The 17009-nt window shown below is 43.8% G+C and overlaps 1 protein-coding gene across 1 annotated transcript in view; it reads left to right on the top strand.

The window, feature by feature from the left end:
* The window catches only part of LOC124594621 (Down syndrome cell adhesion molecule homolog), a 184111-nt gene that overhangs the window by 93666 nt on the left and 73436 nt on the right, over positions 1-17009 (top strand). Inside the window, exon 8 of the mRNA XM_047132993.1 lies at positions 4695-4849. Coding sequence (XP_046988949.1) covers positions 4695-4849 — 155 coding nt within the window. The remainder of the gene's footprint in view (positions 1-4694; positions 4850-17009) is intronic.

Below are 17009 nucleotides of genomic sequence, written 5' to 3'. Positions count from 1 at the left end.
TGCACTGACGGCTTGTCTGTCAATGTCCATGGTTGCCAGCTACTCGCATCAATAAATTGATGCCGCTACAGTCCGCCCACACCTCACCTAACTTTGGCGTTGCGTCCGCAAAACTGACCAACATCTTAGTCCTCAGCGGCGGCGTGAACACAAAGAGCCGGGTTTATGCCGCCTGCTAGGAGAGAGACACAGAATTCAACTTTGCCGTGTATTGCTAATTGATAGTCAGTTAACACGATAGAAAGCGGTACTCTGAATGTGTCGGAAAACAGAAAACATTCTAACATTATTTTGTTCAATGCCCATTTTCTCGGAAACGTAAGTCAAATTTTTGATGTTGTGTACTGACGTAATTTCAATTCCTTTATCTCAGTCTTGAAACGATACCGCCACCACATTCTGGCCCTTTGTTGGTAAACTCTTGATGTCCGAACGGACTGAGTGGTTCTCCCTTCGATGACAACAGTCTCAGTTTTCTAATATGTATGTGTTTTACTTGAGTGACTTCACTTTAAACCTGCGAAGTGCAGCGTCTACTTCGTTACCTCTAACAAAGCTCAACACTTCAGAAGCGATTCAGCCGATTCGTTCTGTCAAGACCACTAGGTGTAGATTTGATATGTAAGCTACTAATTTCTGCCAGTTTTCCAGTATGTTCCTCCTTTCTTTCAGTGTCGAAAAATCCTCGCTGGTCGCTTAACGCCATTTTCCGCTTTTACTGGAGAGTGAGACCGACTAGTGTTGTTTTACCATACATTTTCATGTGTATTAATTTAATTTATTTTTATTTCTATATCGGTTTCTGTGGACCACGCGAGCCAGAGACAAATGGTCATGGAACGAATTAGTACATAATTTTCGGAACCGTGAGCCGTGTGCAGGAGGGCGAGTGCGTTGTGGGCGGAATAGAAGACGTGGTTGCCAGCGGCGATTTAAACTCATAAATTCAATGAAAAGAAAATGTTTGCGCTTCTGCACTTACTGGCTTCCATTGCAAGCCTCCAGGATGGATGTGCCCATTTCATATCCCAGTCTCCCAGTCCCAAGTGTGACAGGGATGGTAGCCAAAAGTTGAAAGATTTTCGAAAAGGAAAACGAGTGCGGAATGATAGAGTTTGGGAAGACGAATGGTACAAGTGAGCAGTAGGAGATGGCCTAAGCCACCTGTCATGGAAGAGATGCCAATTTCCACAAGAGCAGGATTCACAAATTTCCCGACAGGATGGGGGGGGGGGGGGCGGGGTAGTCACGTAGCCTGTCTCCCACTTCTCCTGATTGATTATTCGAGGAATACTAAGTAAGAGCGCATGTTAAAATTGCTTCTGTAATGCCCTTGGACTTTTGTCCATAAATTCAGCATCCATGTAGAGGCAAGCGTAGCTGGCTAGAACAACTTGGTACTGAAGGTAAGATCATAAGTTGAAACAAAAAGATAACAAAATGTATTAATTTGTAATGGTGCATGTCGCGACTGACAGCTAGGTTGTGTAATCCTCTCCCCCCCTCCCCCCCTCCCCCCCCCCCCTCCCAGCCCTTCCGCAAAAGTCTATGGGGTGCGTACAAGAAGGTATACTGTTAAGATCTTATAGTCTAAAGGGTAACAAAGTTTGATGAACATTACAGTTTCTTTTACAGTAAACAGAGATTTAAAAAAGTGTGTACAACAGTTGGCTTCGTCGATATGGTCTACCCGACCTGTTTGTTGGTGATGTGGCACTTATGTTGAAGTGAGCAGCTTAGGATAGACAATATCTGAATCATTTGTACGACTAACATTAGAGAAGGCCTTGAGAAGAGTAATACAAACAAATGTGATGTATGGATTCTGGAGGGTAACTGTTAAAGACAATGCTTTATTTTAATTTCGTCAATTAAAGTTCATCAAAATTCTAAGGGCCACAAAAAAAGAATCAGAATGAGTGTCAGTGTATTCAGCTTGAACAGATCCCAATATTATAACGTTCTTGGATTAAAGGGTGCAATTTAAAGATTTATTTGCCAGTGCTCACTCTATAATATCGTTGCATAGGAATCAAAATTTTTGGTATAAATTCGCTAACGTTGTAACTCTGTTGCCTGCATCATAAGATCCTTGATCATTACAACTCCCCTTATTCGAACTCCATAAAAAATAAAATAATAAACTAAGAATTAATCTATTTTCTCATAGCACTAACAGAAGATACAGGGTGACGCACGAAAATCCGGCACTGAGTCAGAATGCTCGCCAATTACGCACGAATTGCCGCCCGCCAGAGCAGATACAACAACAGATAAATAGACGTGTGATAATTAGATAGTAAAGAAATAACAAACAAAGTAATGCAGAAATGTGTATTTACTGTCTCGGTCTTGGCCTCTACGTTACATTGCATTAGGTGCTAAAAATGACCTCCTTGTGCTTCAATGTACTTTTGCTCGCTCTCCAACATGTTAACATGCACTTGTGCAACTCTACCGCATCACTTCGCAAAATTTCGTTACGAATATTGTCCATCGAAGTTCTAATGTTACTGGCTTATTTGCGTACACTTTTCCCTTTACATTGCTCCACAGGTAAAAGTCGCAAGTAGTTGAGTCCAGCGGATGCAGCGACCACAATCCTTTGCTGACAGTCCTTTCTTCTGTGAATATTTCATTAATTCGTGAGACTGACATGTGAAGTTTGACAGGTCGCCCCACCCCGTTGAAAGACAACATACGTACGTTCGAGGGAGGGGGTGCAATTGCGCGTGAAACTCCTCAAAGATATATACACACTAGTGTTTACTGTTGTTTTAAAACCTATGGGACCCACACTCCGACTTGACACGGCACATCATACTCCAATTTCTTTCACCGCGAAGAGTTTCTTCTTTATCGTATAGGGATGTTGACCAGTATCTACTGTTCTGGGAGTTTTCATGTCCTGTAAGATGGAACCAGACCTCATCACTCATGCAATTCAGCAGCGGATCCAACACCGGGGTAGCTACGCACAGTAATTCAAAAGTAGTGCCTTACGCTCCTCCTTCAGTTCTTGGACACACATCATTCTGTAGGGCTTCATTCCTCTATGGTGTAAAATACGTCGACAACACCTACGCAGAACGTTCAGTTGTGGCGGCGAGGTACGTGTCGACTTCTTTGGACTCTGGATCATTTGTGTTCTATCCGCGATCGCAGTAGATGAACGAACGGATGCGGCAATTTTTTTTCACCTCTCTTTGTACCAAATCCTGTGCACTCCTCTTTGCTGATATGGAAACGCCAGGAAACTTCTATGCAAAAATGTCCCACGTTTCCTTAAATGAACCAGTATCCATGTACGCCTCCACTGTCGCGATTCTTTCTTGAAGAGGATACTTCTCGCTGGGATATTTACTTCACACGTCTTATCAAAGTCGCAACGGCTTTCGTACTGACATACAAAACGCAGTCGTAGCACCTCCGAAACAATAGATGACAACTGGCAAGCGACAATAAGCAGTGTGGTACTCGGGGCCGGTTTTTCGTGCGCCACTTGCGGAAGAGAAACAGCCATTGTGGTCAATTCTTTAAAATCCGTTACAATAAAACTTAGCATTCAAAATGAGATTAATATAACTGCTCCGTAAAAATATCGCTGTAAGCTTTACATCTGAGAGAAGCAATTGCGCACTACGTCCTAATTATTTGCTGGATGCATTCTAATCTCTTGTCTCCTCCTACAATCTTTACCGTGTACGGCTACCTCTAGTACTATGGAAACTATCCTTGATTTCGAAACAAGTCTTATTATGCTTTGCTTTTTTCTTGTCTGTGGTTTCCATAGCTCCGTATCCTTCCGGTTCTGCGGAGAACCTCCTCATCTCTAATCAGTCTACCCAATTTTCGACATCTATCTCTAGCACCGCATGGAACTTCCATACTTTACCAGAGATTATGTCTCATGTCTGCGACTGAAGAACATTGTTAGCGATGCTCATTTTGTTAGATTTCTGTGTTGCCTTTCAGCATCAAGTGCCCCATTCCATGAACCTCTAAAGCAGCAGCAGCAGTCACTGCCTCGGTTAAAGTTGTTCTGGTACCGAGCGCCGCAGATTTCGAATTCGCACCAGACGGCATGGACCTTGATGACCACTAGAGGTCGCTGCAGCAGTCGCGCCATAAGCCGTGGCTGCACGCGCTCCTGGTCCCGAGTCTAACGTGAGGGCGCCACTGTGGAGCACGTGGTCCCAGCGGCCAATAGCGACATACCCTGTCGTGTATTTAGGCGGCTGCATCTCACTCACTGTGAGGTCTGATATCCGCATTGATTCAGTTGGCATCTCGTTTACAGACATCGTGTTTACGTTGTGTGTGCTTACTTCCCCTTACGATTGGCCGTTGTTTGGATTTCGTGAGGTTGTCTCTTGTGACCCCGTGGCTTAGTACTTTGTTGTTGATCTTGGTGTCTTCTTCGGTTGTCTATCGTCGTGCTTTTCCTTTCATTCCCGTTTGTCCGTCTTGTTTATTCACGGGCCGCTCCCGTCGGCCCTGTCGCGTTTTCTTTAGCGGCAACCCCGCGACAGTCCCTGTCGCGGTTACAACAGTTGTTGTTACATTAATTTCTACGGCTTCTTTGATGACAGGATCCTAGTAGGTAAATACACGGGATAATATTTCCCTTTCGTCAAACATAATCGTATGTTTGTTAATGTACCAGATGTCTTAGTCTACAAACTGCCTCGCAGCGGAAGTGCTGTGGAGACCAGCAGTCGGGTGCGGATCAACGAGGAGTGGCAGCTGAGCATCAGCCCCACCCGGAGCTCCGACAGCGGCGAGTACTCGTGTGAGGCCGAGAACGTCTTTGGGAGCGACCGCGTCGTCTACTCGGTAACCGTACGAGGTGAGCTCCTAGGGTACATACGACGCTTTGTAAATATCTCTAGGCTAACTGCAGAACCAAAATAAATTAAATCTTCCTACTTCTCTGTCTCTATTTCTGTCCTACGATTACTAATGTCTGTCTCTACCAACATTTTCATGCTGTCACAGAAGCGTGGAACAGTGGAGGTAAGTATCGGTACTTCTGTAGTGGTGGTAGTTGTCCTAGTTCCGGCTACATTTATGAGGTGGTATTTAAAAGTTCTCGAAACACACTGATTAAAATTGTTACCCTCCACCTAACTCTAAGCATGTCCTCTGTGGAGTGCCACAAGGGTCAGTCCTGGGCCCGTTATCGCTTTCCTTCTTTGTCGTTGATATCTCGTCTGCTCTGTTCTCCTGCAAATATCATTTCTAAACTGAAGACTTTCAGCTTTACCTGAGCTTGATACCTGAACATTTTCAACTCTGCGATCATCCAGACGAATAATGATCTGTCTTCTGTAGTGAGGCGCGAGCACAAAACGTGGGAATTAAAATAAGTGCAAGAAAGCCCGATATAATCTTAGTATATCATCACAGATTAATAATTTAAGAATTCCATTAAAAATTGCCTCCTTTTGTTCTCGACGGTATTCCGATAACATATCACAAAACCATGGGCTACTTCGCTGGACGATTATCACAACTGGGCAGAAAACACTGTCGCCAAATGCAGGGGGACGCTTTATTGCTTCTATGCCCTCAAAAAGCTTCAGAAACTGTTTCCACAGAGTGTGAAACGTGAACTTGTGCAATAACTCGTCCAACCGATTCTCCACGATTGCGATGTAATGCAGTTCGGCACAAGAAATGGAAACACTAGTCAATCAGAACGCAGCAAGAATGCTCGTGTGCGTTACATCTGCAACATCCATCAACGCGTCATAATACCAGTTAGGTTGCGGCCAGACAATATGGAGTACCATACGCCTGGGTCCACTTATCGGCTCTCCAGTGCGCATTATTTTAGAACAACTATCTTCACACGGTAATCACCACAAACATCATAATAATACAAATTACAGTTTCTAATTCTACACTAAATCTACAACAAGTATAAATTTCCTTGCCTATTGCAATCATTGTTTGCCAAACACTACCACTCGGTACGAAACATGAATACTGGCCCACAACAAGACACACAAAAGCAAGAGATATTTTCAGAAGCCCTTACCTTCGTTCTTATTGTCGGCTTTATTCTTTTTTATTCGTGTGGTGGGTTCCAGGTTTTCAGTTCCTCTTTACTTGGAAATTAATAATCCTCATAAACATGAAACAGGTCACATACAGGGTGTTACAAAAAGGTGCGGCCAAACTTTCAGGAAACATTCCTCACACACAAAGAAAGAAAATATGTTATGTGGACATGTGTTCGAAAACGCTTACTTTCCATGTTAGAGCTCATTTTATTACTTCTCTTCAAATTACATTAATCATGGAATGGAAACACACAGCAAGAGAACGTACCAGCGTGACTTCAAACACCTTGTTACAGGAAATGTTCAAAATGTCCTCCGTTAGCGAGGATACATGCATCCACCCTCCGTCGCATGGAATCCCTGATGTGCTGATGCAGCCCTGGAGAATGGCGTATTGTATCACAGCCGTCCACAATACGAGCACGAAGAGTCTCTACATTTGGTACCGGGGTTGCGTAGACAAGAGCTTTCAAATGCCCCCATAAATGAAAGTCAAGAGGGTTGAGGTCAGGAGAGCGTGGAGGCCACGGAATTGGTCCGCATCTACCAATCCATCGGCCACCGAATCTGTTGTTGAGAAGCGTACGAACACTTCGACTGAAATGTGCAGGAGCTCCATCGTGCTTGAACCACATGTTGTGTCGTACTTGTAAAGGCACATGTTCTAGCAGCACAGGTAGAGTATCCCGTATGAAATCATGATAACGTGCTCCATTGAGCGTAGGTGGAAGAACATGGGGCCCAATCAAGACATCACCAACAATGCCTGCCCAAACGTTCACAGAAAATCTGTGTTGATGACGTGTTTGCACAATTGTGTGCGGATTCTTGTCAGCCCACATATGTTGATTGTGAAAATTTACAGTTTGACCACGTTGGAATGAAGTCTCATCCGTAAAGAGAACATTTGCACTGAAATGAGGATTGACACATTGTTGGAGGAACCATTCGCAGAAGTGTACCCGTGGAGGCCAAGCAGCTGCTGATAGTGCCTGCACACGTTGTACATGGTACGGAAACAACTGGTTCTCCCGTAGCACTCTCCATACAGTGACGTGGTCAACGTTACCTTGTACAGCAGCAACTTCTCTGACGCTGACATTAGGGTTATCGTCAACTGCACGAAGAATTGGTTCGTCCATTGCAGGTGTCCTCGTCGTTCTAGGTTTTCCCCAGTCGCGAGTCATAGGCTGGAATATTCCGTGCTCCCTAACACGCCGATCAATTGCTTCGAACGTCTTCCTGTCGGGACACCTTCGTTCTGGAAATCTGTCTCGATACAAACATATCGCACCACGGCTGTTGCCCCGTGCTGATCCACACATCAAATGGGCATCTGCCAACTCCGCAATTTATAAACATTGCACTGACTGCAAAACCACGTTCGGGATGAACACTAAGCTGTTGATGCTACGTACTGATGTGCTTGATGCAAGTACTATAGAGCAATGAGTCGCATGTCAACACAAGCACAGAAGTCAACATTACCTTCCTTCAATTGGGCCAACTGGCGGTGAATCGAGGAAGTACAGTACATACTGACGAAACTAAAATGAGCTCTAACATGGAAATTAAGCGTTTCCGGACACATGTCCACATAACATCTTTTCTTTATTTGTGTGTGAGGAATGTTTCCTGAAAGTTTGGCCGTACCTTTTTGTAACACCCTGTATACGAGCATTAATTTTATTATCTGGAAAATATATTCTTTACATATACATAAATTTCTGGAACATCGAGCCCAAGTTGGGCGCCAGTTATCTCGTAACTTTTTGAAAAGCGAAAAAAGTTCCGTTAATTTGGAATGAAAATGTTTTTTTAAAGAAAATCTCTTTTACGTTCATTAAAAGCCACGGCTAAATTTTATTTCTCAAGGCGCTATCGCCAGAAACATCATACGTATTCCAACGTGAAGACATCCGCCTTACTAACGATGGATAAAAAAATAAGCCAATTAAATATAATACTCAAATAATTATTTCTCTCTGTGAGGCTTGACGCTCCAGTATAGCTGCCTACGTGCAAGGGCAGCGTACACAATTAAAATAATTCTTTCCAATAAAACTGAACCTCTGGCCAAAAATGAAATGGAAATTATTATGAGACGCCGTTTTACATTTATTAAGTTTAAACCCTTTCAATCCTTTCAGAATTAAACGACTATTTAGAAGTTTTTGTCAACTTTAACAGCAATGGCGCCGCTTTAACAATGCAATTACAAATGATCAGGGCAACATTTAATTGTTACGTAATTAATTAAATAAAGGGGGCAGGGAAAGTACTTTCTTGCTGCTAACAAAAGCACATACTGCATTAGATACTGACATATATATTTGGTACAAATTGTAATTACACCACATCTGAGTAAATTAATTAATTACAGACCGTGATCTATGTGCGACCTTCAGCTAGGACGTCAGAACCAAGACGACGAAAGAACAGCAGAGAGAACAAAGAAACAAAGTTTCTTTCTTTTATACTACTTGACAAAGATCATGCTTGTTATAATTCTCAGAGCGCATATATCGCTTTCATTTTCATTTAATATCGATTATTATATTTTACATTCCTTTTTTTAAGAAGCGATGCCATAAGAGGCAGCCTATATATTGAACGTATTCAGTTCATGAGAATTTCTGTGGCAGTTGGTAGTTAACGCAGGTCACAGAAACCTGCACCAAGTTGTTATGGATCTTAAGAAAATGTTTTACCGACACCACAACAGACATGCGATTTAAAACTCGCTATTGTTGAATTTATGAAAACATTAGAACATCCCACTACTCACACTAAGACATTGCAAGGTACCTTCTTTCCGATTTGATGGGTATGCATTTAAAATGAAAATCGCATTGTAGAAGAGACGTATTCCAACAAAGTTCAGTTTCCTAAGCTCACTTACTTTAAGGAAAACGCTTGAAGCATTCATATTGATCTTGAAACAATTACAATGACAGTTTTGTAAAAATTTTGAGGACACTGCCAATCTTACATCTATTTACAAGCTGTTTTCGCGACCGTTTGCCGTTTCAGTTGAAAAGCGCCCTTGCGATGTGCACATATAAAGGTTTGATTTGCAAGGTAATGTTAAAACTGTCCAGGGCGTCCGGTAGAATATCCACGTCTCCATAATGAGGTTTCAAATGTGCTACAATATTTTGATCAACACATGTGTGCGAAAGACTTTTTTTCGATTATGAAACTAAAGAAGTTATGATTACGTGCCAAACTGAGAATGAAAATTTGTGAAACGGTCTGCCTCTGACCGTATGCCGACAGTATGAATCACCAAAAAATTATGTTATTTCTTCAGCGCGCCAAAAATAATTAAATAATAATGAAAATTTGTTTTGTTTTTGATATGTGTTACTGAGAAATGTGAAATATAAAACCAACTCGCATGCAGTGCGACTGCACCGCCATTCAAACGCGCCCCGTTCGTTGTTTCCCCTCTTCCCTCCTCGCGGTCAGAGGCTCGTCAGCCGATTTGTTGGCCACCCCTGCAGTAAAACAAATGCTTTCGTCTTTGCACAGCCTATAGCTGTCTATCCCTGATTAAATCTACCTTCCTGTAATTTGTATTTATTGTTGTATTTTTCACGAACGAATGTAAATTGGGAATGCGAACAACATATAATTTACAGAATGCCTAGTTTCGCGTAAGACAAGGCCCCCCAAATCTTGCCAGATAAATAAATCAATAAATAAAATATAGTATTCCACGCCCCTCATCTGCAGAACAGTCCCCATGCAAGAAAATATTCCGACCCCAACATTACTGACATACGTGAATGCATCCTGGAGGTTCTGTCTTTGTTACTATGTTGCATCTTCTGCCCTCTATATCTTCACCCTTCAACTTGATTCTCGTCTTGAGGAAGGAGCCACACAGAGCTAAGTCTGGTGACCACACCTGATGGGTAACAACTGCCATCTTGCTTCTAGTCTAAAACTGCTGAATAATGTCGGCCGCTTGCAGTCGTGCATTGTCATACTGGAATACCCAGTCGACCGGATGCCGCTTGACATTTTCTCATCATTTTCTTCCTCAAACGTCTTAGAACATCGTGACAGAGCTCTCTGTTAACTGTCAGACGAACTGTTTATGGATAATAATGTCAATATATTGTGTGATTATAATTAAAGTGCAGGTACCCACGGAGGTGCAATGTGGGCTGTGTCATACAGCAGTGAAACTTTGTAGCTAATGCGTTAAAGTGGAACCGATTAATGGTGGAAAAAAAATTAGTTCCAGTTTTTGGCTACCAGGTACTAATCTGGCACTCTACAGCATATCTTCAATGTCTACGGTTTAAACGGCAAATAATAATAAAATCAACATTATGCCTGTCTCACTTGTCTCACCTACTCTGACCAAGTCCCATTCCTAATCCATCACAAACGGAAACATTTCTATATATCTCTTTTGTTTACACAGCTCCAAATTTGCGTCTAGTGGCCAAAATTGGAACGAATTTTTTGTCCAGCGTGAATCAGTTCCACAATGCCAAGTTTCGCTCTCATACCTTAATTACAGCCTTCATTGGACTTCTGTAATGAGCTGGAATTCAATCGTAACGACCCGGTATATATGACTTAATGTTGCTCGATTTTTGATTGATTCAAATGGGTCCAAATGGCTCTGAGTACTATGGGACTTAACTGCTGAGGTCATCAGTCCCCTAGAACTTAGAACAACTTAAACCTAACTAACCTAAGGACATCACACACGTCCATGCCCGAGGCAGGATTCGAATCTGCGACCGTAGCGGCCTCGCGGTTCCAGACTGTAGCGCCTAGAACCGCTCGGCCACTCCGGACGGCCTTTGATTGGGGAGACGAGGGTCTGTTCTACTGGGACGATTGGTGCTCTGTTTCAGGGTCATAGCCACAATCCCGATGTCCGTCACCAGTGACAGTCTTTGAAAGCGGTTCGTCTCGAAGCACCTGTGTTACTTTCCTGCGGCATTCCACGACGTGTTGCCTCGCCACAGTCCCCCTCACGTTCATTTGTTCTGACGTAATATGTACACGTTAATTTATCTTATTCCAAAGGTGTTGCAGGAGTGCCGGATGGTCTCACTCTACGATCTTGCAGAATCAGATCTCTCACTCACTCCACACTTCCTGCTGCGATGCCAGTTGACCGGCGACCGGAAACATCTTTATCATCAGTCGTTGTTCGCCGGTTTCTGAAACGCTTGCATCGGTCGTAAGTCTGTGTCTGACCTAAACCATTGTCTTCCTAAAGCTTGATTTAACATTTGGTGCATTTCTGCAGCAGACTCTCGAAGTTTAAAACAAAACTTTATACAGGCACGCAGCTCATTCAGGCTAATGATATAAAGGTCGCAAACTCATGGAAACACGATAGTGAAAATATGCTCACTGACAGCTAACTAAATCGCTAAACTCGTAGCCACTTGCCGATTCAAAAAGGGTGCATGGTATTTCAATGAACTTATAATTTGTAAGCAAAAATCTAATGCCGGGATCTTTTGCGTATTGATTATAAAAGAAGTGCCCTTATGGATGGCAATTGCAAACTAATAATAAATAAATGGATCGGGTACCGGGGTGTAAATAAATTACGTTACCGTCAAATGTTAAAAAAAAAGTTTGGAAAACGTCTATTAACTCCATTGCCTTTTACAAATCACTATTACAGAGCGATTAAGAAATAACTATCCCTTCAGGTGAAATGACATTATATCGATGACAATGTACAACTGCCGTGCGGGGTAGCCGCGAGGTCGAGAGCGCCTCGTCGCGGTCCGCGCGGCTGCCCTCGGAGGTTCGAGTCCTCCCTCGGGCATGGGTGTGTGTGTGTGTCTGTGTTTTCCTCAGCGTAAGTTAAAGTTAGATTAAGTAGTGCGTAAGCGTAGGGACCGATGACCTCAGCAGTTTGGTCCCATGAGACCTTACCACAAATTACCACAAATCTACAACCGTCTCTTTGCTTTGACAAGACCTACCTTAGCATCTGATTTTAACAGAGCAACTGTGCATTCGAATTTATCATTGGAAATGGGCGAAACCGTCACATCTCAAGATTTATCTGAAGGGCACTAACCTTGCGTCTTCAGTCCTTAAAAGCTTGGCTTGCTGTAAAGAGACAGTCCGCAGCTTGTCGTCTCGCGGTCGCGTTCTCGCTTCCCGAGCACGGGGTCCCGGGTTTGATTCCCAACGGAGTCATGGATTTTCATCTGCCTCGAGATGACTGGGTGTTTGTGTTGTCCTCATCATTTCATCACCATTCGTGAATGTGGCGAGTTTGGACAGAGTAAAGGTTCGGAATTTGTACGGGCGCTGATACCCGTGCAGTTGAGCGCCCCACAAACCAAACATCATGATCATCATGTAAAGAGACATAGTTTAACGTGTTCAAAGGATACGATTTAATGATTCCTGTGGTTTGACTGACATCACACTCAAATCTACACCATATACGTTATACAAGATACTTCTTGTCCATACAGATATGCAGTTGTGGGCATATTGCACTTTAATTACTTCCAGCATGCACAAGCGATCCCATTGTAACCAACTAGGATGCAATTTAAAAAAAATATTGTGCTTGCCAATTATTAACAACTGACAAGAGCCACCGCTTATACCTCCCTCCGCCGTGGCCCACCACTACTAGACTCTCCGCTACCTTCTCTACGTTCGTGCCTGCCGAAATAAGAGCTTCCGCATAGCTCGTTTCACCCAATCTCGTCCATGGAGATTTTAAATTTTGTTTCGGTATAAATACTGGAGCTTTGCTCAGGCAATAGAAAGCTTCTGAAGCGGGTGACGCCGTACCGCCAGGCCACGTCAGCAAGGTGCCACACCGTAACTTCCACGTCATTTCTGCGACGTATTGTCCCTCTATGCAGAAGCTATTCGGGGTATTACACACTCTTATGAAGTCTTAGATACTGGTTCTATAACATGCGAGAGGCGTTCAATAAGTAATTCAACACATTTTTTCCTGCAGTAGATTGGTTTTATTCAGGATTTCAGTGCATCGCATTATTCCCCATTCTGGCTACAGTCCGCTGCTGAGTGGTCAGCGCGACGGAATGTCATACCTATCGGCCCGGGTTCGATTCCCGGCTGGGTCGGAGATTTTCTCCGCTCAGGGACTGCGTGTTGTGTTGTCCTTATCATCATCATTTCATCCCCATCGACATGCAAGTGCCGGCCGCGGTGGCCGAGCGGTTCTAGGCGCTTCAGTCCGGAACCGCGCAGCTGCTACGGTCGTAGGTTCGAATCCTGCCTCGGGCATGGATGTGTGTGATGTCCTTAGGTTAGTTAGGTTTAAGTAGTTCTAAGTTCTAGGGGACTGATGACCTCAGATGTCAAGTCCCATAGTGCTCAGAGCCATTTGAACCATTGAGATGCAAGTCGCCTAAGTGGCGTCAACTCGAAGGACTTGCACCAGGGAAACAGCCTACCCGACGGGAGGCCCTAGCCACACACCAATTCCATTCTGGCTACACAACCACTATTTTCCAATATAATCTCCTTTGAGTCCGAGGGTCTAACGCCACCTTATTGCGAGGGCCTCTTGACATCACAGCCAGCGTCTTGCTGCATCAATAACCTCCCCATCACCGACGTACTGCTTCCCACGGAGTCCATCCTTCACTGGGTCAGACAGGTGGAAGTCTGAAGCAGAGAGATCCCTGCTGTAGAGTGGATAAGGAAGAACAGTCCAATGGAGTTTTGTGAGCTTCTGTCGGCTGCGCAGATTTATGTGGGACCGTGCATTGTCACGGAGAAGGAGAAGTGATTTGCATTTTTGTGATGATGAACATGTTGAAGTCGTTTCTTCATTTTCCTGTGTGTACCACAACGCACTTCAGCGTTGGTCGTTGCATAGTGAGGGAGGAAATCCAGCAGAATAGCCCCTTCAGAGTCCCAGAACACCGTCGCCATGACTTTACCGGCTGAGGGTGTGGCTCTGAGCTTTTTTATTCGGAGAAGTGGTGGTGTGGTGCCACTCCATAGATTGGCGTCTTGTTTCCGGTTCGAAGTGAAGAACCCATGTTTCTTCGCCTGCGCGATGTTCGACAAAAACCAGCAGCCTCGTAAAGCGCGAGCAATTCTGCACAGATAGTCCTTCGTTGCTCTTTATAATCGTCCGTTAGCGGCGGGCACACACCTTTAAGTATCACAAATGGTGGACGAGTGTGCCATCACTACTAACAAAGACGTCCAGTTGTGCAAAGAGTTGTCACCTAGAACGAGCGTGTCCTCATGCTCCAACACTAAAGTAGTCACAGCTACGAGGGCCGTTTGAAAAATACGTGCAAAAATAATAACTACTTACGCGTTTGGGGTAAACCTTTTTTATTTTTCGACATAGTCCCCGTTTAGACTTATACACTTCTTCCAATGCTGTTCTAATTTGTTGCTCCCTTCCGAATAATAGGAATTGTCCAAGTCTGCAAAATAGCTATTAGTTGCTGCTATCACCTCCTCGTTTGAATAAAATCTTTTTCCCGCCAGCCGTTCCTTCAAATTGGGGAACAAATAGTAGTCTGAGGGAGCCAAGTCTGGAGAATAGGGGGGATGTGAAACTAGTTGGAATCCTGTTTCCATTAATTTTGCGACCACAATTGCTGAGGTGTGTTGGTGCACTGTCGTGATTGAAAAGGACTTTTTTGCAATCCAATCGCCGCCGTTTTTCTTACAGCTCGGTTTTCAAACGGTCCAATAACGATGAATAACATGCACCTGTAATGGTTTTAGCCTTTTCCAGGTAGTCGATGAGGATTATCCCTCGCGAATCCCAAAAGACAGTCGCCATAACTTTTCCGGCTGAAGGAATGGTCCTCGCCTTTTTTGGTGCAGATTTTCCCTTGGTAATCCATTGTTTAAATTGTTGTTTGGTCTCAATAGTTTGGTAATGTATCCATGTTTCATCCACAGTGACGAAACTACGCTTGAAGTCCTGCGGATTCTTCCTGAACAGCTGCAAACCATCCTTGCAACACTTCACGCTATTCCGATTTTGGTCAAGCGTGAGCAATCGCGGAACCCATCTCGCGGATAGCTTTCTGATGTCCAAATGTTTATGCAAAATATTATATACCTGTTCATTCGAGATGCCCACAGCACTATCAATCTCACGCACCTTAACTCTTCTGTCATCCATCTCCATATCATGAACTTTTACAATGATTTCTGGAGTCGTAACCTCCACAGGGTGTCCAGAACGTTCAGCATCACTTGTGCCCATATGGCCACTCCGAAAATTTTGAAACCATTTATAAGCTGTTCCAGTCGAAGGTGTAGAGTCACCGTAATGTTTATCGAGCTTCTCTTTAGTCTCCTGAGGCAATTTGCCTTTCATAAAGCAATGTTTAATCACCACACGAAATTCTTTTTCGTCCATTTTTTGACAATCAATCGATTTCCTGGATTCACACGAATGCCAAACACAAAGAAACAGACCAATATGGCTGAAACTTGGTTTGTGTTTTTTCCAAAGATGCTACTAACTAAACATGACCTCGATACGCGCCTGTGATGCCATCTCTCGGACTTTGCACGGACTTTTCAAACGCCCCTCGTATGTGCAGCTAGCCGGCGCGCGGGAGATAGGACGGATTTGAGCGACCTTCTTGCGATGATGACAGACGCCGCGCCCAACGACTCACCGTGCTTCTGTTCACGGTCATGTCTCCTTAGATATTCTGTGAGCACCTATGTATATCTGCGATACTCTGGTTTGCCGGGAAATAGAGACTCAATTACAGCTCTCTGCATGGAACGCACCTCCGTTACAGACGTCATTTTGAAGACTACGTATTGCGCCTCAACTTCATGAAACTATAGGGGCTAAAGTGGGAATATTCTATGATGTCCCACAACAAATCCTGCATTTTTTAAACCGAAATAGGCGAGCGAAAAATATTGTGGTACTTATTGAACATCCCTCATAAATGTTATACGTCTCTGAAGGTCGTTACTAGGGATTTAGTAAATGTTACTCAGGCACAAACGGCATAGGCATCCAGATAATGACGGAAGTGCTTAAGGGCATATCGTTATCAGGTGATTAAATATGGCCGGACTGGGTGGCCGAGCGGTTCTAGGCGCTACAGTCTGGACCGCGCGACCGCTATGGTCGCAGGTTCGAATCCTGCCTCAGGCATGGATGTGTGTGATGTCCTTAGGCTAGTTAGGTTTAAGTAGTTTTACGTTCTGGGAGACTGATGGCCTCAGAAGTTAAGTCCCATAGTGCTCAGAGCCATTTGAACCATTTGATTAAATATGGATTATCTGAGCCTGCATCCGCGCTGGAGTGACGGAGGCGCTAACAACTGTGTCTCACCAAGCCTCTTGTCTGGCCTAGCAGCTAAGTGCCACGCTATGGCTATCTCTCATCTGGCATTCTGCTAAGATTTCTATGGGGTGTCCCGTGTCCTTGATCTGACTAGCCATCTCATATTCTTCTTATTGTCACTCACAAGCGACCGCAATTGCAGTCTTTTGCTCGTCCTGGAATTTGGCTTACAGACGTTTTACTCATTACAGAGTTCTCACACATTTCTAGACATGACTGTGTGTCATACTTAATTTTTCTGAGTACGACTGAAAATGTTGTGGGTTTAACGATCATAGGTAATTCAGTGTTAAAATGTGGGCTCAGTCACCGGTTTACAGAGTAAAAAACACCAGAATTTACGCGTTTCAGAGGTCAAGCCTTTATCATCAGAATAATTGTACAAGTATATCTAAAAGCGATCAATGCAGAAGATTAACAAGCTGCAGCACTAGAAGTCTCAATGAGTGAGCAATGACTGAGCTACATATCATAAAACAGCTAGTCAGACCTAATGGTTACCACAAAAACACTGAATAAATTAATACACAAGAAACGTTGCATGAATATGAAGGAGAATGCCGCGTGGAATACTAAGAGCGCACAAGCCCACATTTTGG

Source organism: Schistocerca americana, chromosome 2, assembly GCF_021461395.2.
Source record: "Schistocerca americana isolate TAMUIC-IGC-003095 chromosome 2, iqSchAmer2.1, whole genome shotgun sequence".
NCBI lineage: Eukaryota > Metazoa > Arthropoda > Insecta > Orthoptera > Acrididae > Schistocerca > Schistocerca americana.
Note: the sequence above shows the minus strand (reverse complement) of the source record. Positions and strands in the feature narration are given on the sequence as shown.